Consider the following 9304-nt stretch of genomic DNA (forward strand, 5'->3'; position numbering starts at 1 on the left):
CACGTGGGCCAAATAACGGCTGAGCAGGAGAAATCCGATCGGTCGTGCGGCGCTTCCCGGCGTCGGCGCTAACACTCGACTTCTTTTTTCTGTTGACAGTGCACGGAGAGAGTGAATACACCCCCTTGATTGCTCAATGGAAAAATAAAACATTACAAAATATATTGAACCCATTGGCAACAGTATGAAGAGATAGGCGTGACGCAACGTATGAGTTTTTCAAGAGTCATTCGCTTTACTTTTATTTATTTTTATTTTACTTGAAGTATCTAGGTTGCAGTGTTATAATGCTTTAAGCAAGGCATATTTGAACAGAAACTGTGGAGAAAAACAAGAATATAATAACAATATTGCTGATACTCACAGGCATATATTCTTCATATTCTGGCACAAACAACTAATATCACTGCAGTTTACTCAGGAGTTTTGACCGGCTCCGTTTATATCTGTATGTTTGTGTTATACTGCCCCCGGGTGGTCAACAGAACGAGTAGCACAATATCCACTGAATTGAAGCAAAAAAAATGTGGCCAAAAGGGTTTTATTTAATGCTGTCAATACTGTATGTTTTTTAATAAAGTACAATATTATAAAGTGGTATTTTCCTGATTATTAAACACATGGCAAAAAAATGTTTAGGGGTAGGCAAGAACGGATTAATGACATTCAAAGAAATTTCGTTGGGGAAAGATAATTTGCGATTTGAGGTTTTTTTTTTTACTTGCGATCATGGCCGTGAAACAAATTCACGTATCTCAAGGCGCCGCTGTGAATGGCTCATAGAAAAGTCGTCATTTCCGTCATGGGAGTAAATTGCATTGAAGTGATATTTGGGTGGGTTTTTTTTTTTGGGGGGGGGGGGGGGGGTTTGTTATGATTTATCAGACAAATGTAACCTTAACATTGCAAAATGTTTATTTCTTCTATTCTTAATATGTTGCCCGCAAAATGTGTAATATTTTGCAAAGGTGGTCTTCTAAAAGGGGTTGGTTCACTTTGTATATCTGCTGTATTTCCTGTTTTGGATGGTCCGGAGGGTGTGTGTCCAATGCCTTACATGCCGCTTACACGCCCCCCAATGGAGGACATATTTGATGTGCAGGCGCGCTTCAAGAATATACCGCGTATCTATCTTATCTATATCGATATCTGACTTGTTTCTGTCCGTCCACGGAATTGCACTGTATTCTTCTTTTGATGACCGCTGCGATTTCTTGGGAGTAGCCCGACGCACACTGGATTTGCTCTTCTTTGTGCAAATCCTCCGCCTTGGATAACCGCTGTGAGTTTGTTGCAAATGACCGGCCATGTTTTCTATTTCTTTCCTTTGCAGCTCTGTGTTGTTTCTTTTCTGATTGTAATTCCCTGAGTGGCTCTGTAGTTTACTTTTCTTCTCCAAACAATTGTTGTCCTTGTACTAAAAGACTGATTCGTTGTTTGCTCTTATGCATGCTGTGGAGGGATATCAGAAAATGTGATTTCAAAAAAAAAAAAAAAGAAGAAGAAGAGACTCTGAATGTATGGTGACTTTTTACAAAAGGTATTCTAAATAAAACATATCTCTATATATTAATAAATCGTCTGGTGTGGCGGAAATCTGTTCTTTCCGCTCAGCTCGAATCGGAAGAGGTTTTGTTCGTCGGTGTTTTCTGTTTCTGTTGACCGCTGCCAATCCCAGCATGCACCTGTGACCTTTAACCCTTCCCCTTGCAAACTCCTCAGCACCCGCGTTACCGTCCGTGCGTGTGCGTGCGTGCGACTGCTACCTTCTTCTCGGCTTGTTGCTTCGTTGACTTTTGCAAGCGTTTTGTGCCGTGGTTCGTCTCGTGTTTTGTTTGATGAAAGGCACACGCGCAGCTTCCAAACAGCTGCTACTTGACGATAGACGCCACTTGCAGCATGTTCAGCATGAGCTGTTGCACTTTCTTTTGGTTTGTTTTTTTTACTTTCCACAATCCCGTCGTTTGACGGTTACACTGCAACCTCTCAAGTGGAATGCGATTCATCGATGGAAATGATCTGTTCCAGCCTCGACCTGTAGCTATCATTAAAACAAAAAAAAGATCCTTAAAGGGCAGTTTACATTTTTCTAAAAAAAAAAAAATCGCTTTTTTGTCATACTTGTTCAAGTAATCATTATAACTTGACAGTAATACATGATAAATATGATCTGTTAAAAAAAAAAAAAAAAAAATCTGACATCTCTGGCCCTGATTTGATTTAATTTTAATTTGATATACAGTGGACTCCTGCACAGTCACAGTTCGCTGAATTCGCAGATGATAAAAACATTTGTATTTTTTTTTTTCAAATGTTTTCACATTTTTTTCAACTTTAATGGAAAATTTGTATTATTATTATTATTATTTTGTGGGGGAACCAACCGAGAAAACGCTTAGTCAAGAATATTTAGGGGTCGAGGAAAACAAAAAAAGAGAAATTAAAAAAATAAATAAATGGTGTAGAAATTTCAATGCAATTCTATGCGTCAATGACCGGCTGATTTTCACTATTCGCAGTACTCGCGAATCCTCGCCCACTGTACGAGGTGTCAATCATTTGTTGCAAATTCACAAACGTAACCCCGCGGCCTCAGAGGGGGGGGGAAAAAACAAAAAACAAAGTTTCAAACGGATATCATTTAGTGTTATGGTAACACGCTGTTACGATTAAACTGTAACAAGGAAATGGTCAAACTTAGTTCCTCCCCAACATGCTGCGCAAAGTCGACCTCAGTTGAACTGTGTCACTGAAACAGCCTTCCTTGACACCAATTACTTTCCTATTAGTCAGAAAGAGCGCAAAAACCAAAAAGCTTAGGTTCCACAGGGGGAAAAAACGTGAATAGGTGAATTGTGAACCAGGAGTGGGCAGGTGTTTACTGAATTCGAATTTATTAAAGAAAACAACAACCAAACATAAAACACAATAATGAAAAAACAATGACAAAATAATATTACAATCAAATTTCTTTAAAAAAAAAAAAAAAAAAAAAATCATCTCTTTGCAAAGCATTAACCCAAACAGTGGCATGGAAACACTGCTGCAGCGCCTCCTTGTGTCTTTAGACAAAATTGGTCACAGGCTGCCTGCCGTTCCACCAGCGGCCTGTTGGTGGTGTCAAGGTCTATCAAGTTTTGATCGATTCCTCACAGGAGGGACAGAAGAAGAGTCATTGAAAAAGTCTCCCAATGGTGTAACCAAATCCACCGTCCACGGTGGCCGTCGCACGGCATTGTTGCGGTTGTTGGCATGACGAACCAGCAGCGTGGTTCCCCCAACGTGAGCCCACGCGTGACGTGCGAGGTCAAGCATTCAAACGCACAGGTTCTCTTTCCCTTCCAGTTTGGGTCCAGAGTTGTCCCGCTTCTGAGGGAACAGGACCTCCGTAAGTCCAATGCCTCTCCGCCAGCCAATCGCTTGTTTTTGTTTTAAATTCCTGCTTCTCTCATTGGCTGCTGGCCACAGTAGAACGCTGCAAGTTTTTTTGCGAGGTGGTTGGGCGTGGGGGGGGGGCTGGTGCCTCTCAAGCAGCATTTGCTTCTGTCTGGTTTTGGAGTGTTCTTTTGTTTGTTCGTCTGTTGTTAATCCCTGCACGCTTGTCAGTTTGAGTTTTTTTTTTTTTGGTTTGTTTTTAACATTTTGGTGCTACATGCTTGCTAACCTCAATAGAATGCTCGGGAGGTCACGCGGCGGTTCCGGCGTGGCTGCTACAAGCGGTTTTGGGAACGATTGACCTGATTGTCCGTATTCCTCGCCCCGCCCTTTCCTCTCCCCACAGCGACCGCCCCATGGAGGTCTTCCTCCGGCCCGCCTTCACCGACGACCGATCTGCCACCATCTTCTACTAGCGGCCTGCGATAGCTCCTGTCTTGGCTTGTTGTTGTTTTTTTTTCATTTCATACATAAACATCTGAGGGGGGGGAAATGGCCAAAGTTTGAATGACTTGTTCATTTACTTCTACGTTTGCCTAATCTGTTAATTTAACGACATGTTGCAATCTTATGAGAATGCGGTCCAAATGTCGCGTAAAGAACTCGTAAATGTCAATATTGTGACGAAAAGACAGTTTTCTGAGAATGATAGTCGCAAGAAAAGATGACTTGATTCTTGTGATATTGTGATTTTCTCCCCCATATAGAAGCAGGAAAAAGGCCAACGTTGCAAGAGCCGTTTTCTTAACTTTGATCTTAATTTTAATTACAAAAATCAAGGAATGGTAGTAAAACACCAAAAGTCTCAATCTTGTGAGAATAAATGAAAAACATTCCAAGAAGTCACATTTGTATGACAATGAAGTTGTGATATTACAAGGGGGGGAACTTGCAATATTAGCACAAATTGTCGTCTTTTCATTGAAAAAATACCCATAATATTGTAACTCCTTTATTTAATATTACAAATATATTCTTGTAACATAACAACTTATTTTTGTACCATTTCAACTTTTATTCTTCTAATTGTACGACTGTTTCACTAAACGTTTTTTTTCCCCCAAAGAAACAGAAAAAAAGATCACCATCAAAGCAATACTCATCAACTTGGATGTTAATTTCATTTTAACCATGGAATTAAAGTAATACAGCCCAAGATGTTGATTTAAAAAAACAACAAAAAAAGTTGGAATTTTACAAGAATAAGTGCAATAATGTGGCAAAAAAAAAAAGTGGTAGTTGTCAAAGAATGAAATATTCAGAAGAGGGGGAAAGTGAATAGTACGAGGAAAAAACAGGATAAACATTACTTTATTCTCACAATATTGTGACTTTCACGTAATTTACAAACGTATTGCAGTAACTTTATGATTATATCCCTGTAACATAACTATTTTTTTTCTTGTAATATTACGATTTGTTTTGTCCGCACCAGAAACGACGACGACTTTATTCTCATAATATAGCCACCACTTTTTTTTGTCACAGTTTTTTCTTTTCTTTTCTTTTCACGACGCCGCATCGTTATCGACGCTTCTACTGTGGTGTTTCTCTGGCGTGGCGCTTATAACATTTTAGTATTCTTCTTGACATTAAAGAGCAGCAGCAATGAACTTTACACGTTTATAGTTTTTATAAGTGAGGTGGAAAATCGGTGGGAGGAAAATATCACGATGAGGTTTATCGCTCACGGTACGGAATTGATATCGTCGCTGTTTGAGGTCAAAGTACGTGCTGTATTCTTAACGACCAATGAAAACACGTTTTATTACAACGTGTCCGCAAACACTTGGCAGCTTCACGACTTCCGTTTTTGATGGCCGTTAAAGTGGACCCCCGCATATTCGCCGTTCGGGATTCGCAAATTCAACTATTGGCGGATTTTTGGAGGGGGAACCTATCCCCCGTTGTTCACTTTTTATTTTATTTTTATTTTATATATTGACCCAATCCTGCCTATTTGTAAAATTTTTGACAATTGTTTTTTTTAATGGCAATTAAAAGGGAGCGTCAATTATTTGTAGATTTTCACGGTTGGCCTCAGTCGTGATCCCCCGCGCGAATAGTCGGGGTCCGCTGTACTTCGTTTGAACAAAGTGTTTTCGACCTCGATTATCGTTATCGCCGGCAAAATAATCGTAATAATACCGTGAGATATTCCCACCCCTTGTAAGTTGGAGTTGTAGCTGTGCAATTTTTATTTTCTTTTTTTTTTTTTTTGGTAGCTGAAATGAACATTTGGTGAATCAAATTGTGCTTAAGTTGCAATAGTTTCTAATTGCATATCCGGAGTAATGTGGCAATTGTGCCTTCCACTTTTTCTTTATTTTTTTGTTACATTTTTTTTTTTGCTGCTTATGTAAAGCTACTTTTTTTTTTTTTTTTCCAGTTTCACCAAGATATGACTTTACAATAACGCTCCTTTTCTCTTTTTAATATCAATGATATGTAATCTGCTGGCTAGAGGAGTGAGGTGAAAATTTCAGCGCATACGTAAAGGAATTCTTTTATTATTCTGATCATTCTTATTAGTTTTGAGGGAGTGGTACGTAGCTAATCTCATAAGGCGCAGTATTATCGCTTTTGATCATTGGTTCTCAGTATTACATGCTCATCTGGATTGTGAAGCAGAACGGCTGCGCGGGTCAAAGTGCAAAAAATAGAAATCGAGATGTATTGAATGCTATGAATGAGTTTATAGGACTGTCCAATGAAAAGTAACCGTCAAGAATAAGTCGATGATGAGTGCTTTACACTGAGGGATTTAGGAATCTTGCTTTTATTGCCATTTGGGAAGTAAGTTTCAAATGTGTTTTTTGTTGTTGTTGTTTTTTTATTTTCATTTTAAATAGCTTTCACTTATTTCATTTTCCACTTTTTGTGTCTGTTTGTATTATACCTGTTCTGTACAGAAAGCCCATAAATTATCAAAATAAATCCCCGTGGATAAACTTTTAATACCGTTATGTCATGTTATCACACTAAGTATTCTTTCTCACATTTCTATCTTTTACGTATTTTAATTGTATTGTTAGCTTTAGAAGTTTGAAATGTTACTTTAAATGTGGGTGTGTTACAAATGCATTTAATATAGATAGATATAGACACTGAAAAGTAAAAATAATACTATGAGAGCAAAGCAAGATGGTACGCAGAATTTCATCATACGAAGAATAGACTTCATATTTTGAGAATAATGTAGCATACGAAATGAGGTAGTTGTATGGGGGCGGGGGGAGTGGTAGTCTTAGAAAAAGAAAGCCAAAATGTAAGAATAAGGTCATTTAATTTTGTTTTTAAATTCAGTTACAAGAACACAGTCACACCTTTTTTTTCATATTGTTACAATTGAAAATTTTACTTTTTTACTTTTACAACATTATGACATGGCTTAAAAAAAATCAAAATTTGTTTTCATATATAGACTTTCCCCCCCCCCACCCCCCCCCCTCCTCAAAAAAATGACTTAATACAGGGTGAAGGAAAAGGAACTCCCTATTTTGAAATACTACTTGTAATTTATTTCTGAACTCTCAATTCTTAGGAGAAATGAACACGAGAAGAAAGTGGAGTTTGATTTGGGCGCCAGCGCGGGCCGCCGGTTTCTCAAGCCGCCTGGGAACCGCAGGAACGGATTTCACAAGGAACCCTTGTGGGATGGAAGACATAACTTCTCGTAGTCGTAGTCAAGTTCTTCCAAAGTGGTCGGTTTGGTACAATAGACTTGCTCTTTTAATCGTGGAACATACACAAAAAAATTGAGAAAAATATTACAACACATTAATAAATTATTTGAAAATAGGGAGTTGCTTTTCAATCACCCTGTATTATTCTTAAAATATACATATATATATATATATATATATATCCTTTTGTTTTTCATTGTAATTGTACTCCTGTAACTTAACAGCTTTATTCTAGTAACATAACTTTTTTCCTGTCATATTTTTTTAAATTCTTCTATTTTCTAATCATAGCTTGTATGTTTACATAATAGTTAAATGTTCCTGAAACTGTACTGTACTTTATTTACAGCGCACCTTAAAAAAACGACCACAGCTGTAACAAAGACTGAACATAAACCATACATTTATTCCTTTACCACTATATTCTTGTACCATTATAGCTTCATCATCAGAATATTAATATTAATAACTTTTTTTTCAATTAAATGTATTACTTTATTATTCTGGCAATATTGTAACTTTTTTACTGTAGTATGACAAATGTATTTCCCATACCTTTCAGGTCGACATTCTCATAACTTTATGACTGAAGTCTTAAAGTTCACGTTTTTGTTTCCCGGTGCGGCTTGAATACTTTCCAAGAAATAATCAGACACAAAGCAGGTGAGGAAGTATTTGTGTGTATTGTGTTTTGGCGATAGTAGAACAGCGGTGAGTGAAGGACATTGGACAGCGATGATTTTGATACTTCTGGTGCAAAGAAGCACTCGAACGACGGTAGCCAACGAGACGGAGCCGCGACGCTCGTCATTCAAGTCGAGCTACCTGCTACATATTCACTTGACATTCATACGATATGCAACATATGTCCTAGTTCGAACGTCTGGCTTGTGTGAAGGACGTAACAATGTGCAACAGTACGCAGACGAAGAAAAGATGACACCGACGACATTCTGCACATGGATGACGAGGCTTCGCCACAAAGTGCCTTCAGACGTCCCTTTGGCGTCCTTGCATTGCAGATGAAATACATTTAAAAGTGGCACACAAATTGGACATTTTGCTTCACACATTTCCAGGGTGACGTGGATAGAAAAAAGTCTACACACCCCTGTTCAAATAAATGCCAGGTTAAAAAAAAAAGAAATGAGCGCAAGATGAAATCATTTTAAAACTTTTTCACCATTAATGTAACCTAAAGCCACGACAAAACCTTTCAAGAAGGGAAGTAAAAATAAATAAATGTGATCATGTGGGTGCACAAGTGGGCACACCCTCTGCTAACTGGGATGTGGCTTTGTTCAAAATGAACCAATAACATTCAAACTCATGTTAAATGCAAATCAGCTCAGGGCTGCCAGCATCTCGAGGACCTCCGATTAACCCCAAATAAAGTTCAAATCCTCTCGTAGGCTTTTCCTGTCATTTTCTTGCTTTACAGCAGAATGTTGAAGGCATTGCGCAAACAACACTGACTGCTATTTGGAACCGTTGATAATTTCCTCCAACTTGTCTAAGGCACCAGTTCCATCTGACGAAGAGCAGCCCCAAGGCATGATGTTTACACCACCATTCGTCGTTCTTTTCATTTTTTCTTTTCTTTTTTTCTTTAACGAAACATACCTTTTGGAAATGTGGCCAAATACTTCAACCTTGGTTTCACTGAAACGTCTTATGTTATTGTAAGCATAAAACCTTCAGGCTTCTGCGAGAAAGCAAAAATATGACAGGAAAAGCTGAGTAGAACAATTGAACTTTTAATCAGAGGTACTTAAATTGTTGGCAGGTGTGTGCTGACTCCCAATTTAGGAGCTTGAATCTGACTGGTTAATCCTGAGCACATGCCATAAAAGGGTGTGCATACTTGTGCAACCACGTGAGTTATGTTTACTTTCCTCGCATATATTTTTTTGTTGCACAGTTAATAGATCACATTAATGGTGGAAAAAGTTTTATTTATCTTGCTCTGATGTTTTTAATAAAACCTAGCATTTGAACAGGGGTGTGTAGACTTTTTATGTTCACCGAATGTCATCACGGTAGATTTGTATTGTGATTGTTTACCAGCTAAGTCTTCGCTACTATTTTCCACAGTAACTTTGTCCAGGGTAAAAACAACTTCTTTTTCCACCACAGGGAACAAATCAAATAAGAATGTGTAACAGTCTTTCAAAATGTTCAGT

The 9304-nt window shown here is 38.2% G+C and overlaps 1 protein-coding gene across 5 annotated transcripts in view; it reads left to right on the forward strand.

The window, feature by feature from the left end:
* baiap2a (BAR/IMD domain containing adaptor protein 2a) overlaps positions 1-8268 on the forward strand; it is a 58390-nt gene extending 50122 nt beyond the window's left edge. For 2 of the 5 annotated variants that reach the window (XM_061701625.1, XM_061701627.1), the window contains one exon: positions 3782-6393. In XM_061701625.1, the coding sequence (XP_061557609.1) occupies positions 3782-3851 (70 nt within the window). In that variant the 3' untranslated portion in view covers positions 3852-6393. Of the gene's footprint in view, positions 1-99; positions 843-3345; positions 3389-3781; positions 6394-6979 lie in introns of those variants that run through there. The other 3 variants (XM_061701626.1, XM_061701624.1, XM_061701629.1) reach the window with 3 other exon arrangements.
* The last annotated feature ends 1036 nt before the right edge of the window (positions 8269-9304 follow it).

This window comes from Phycodurus eques, chromosome 16 (assembly GCF_024500275.1).
Source record: "Phycodurus eques isolate BA_2022a chromosome 16, UOR_Pequ_1.1, whole genome shotgun sequence".
Lineage (NCBI taxonomy): Eukaryota > Metazoa > Chordata > Actinopteri > Syngnathiformes > Syngnathidae > Phycodurus > Phycodurus eques.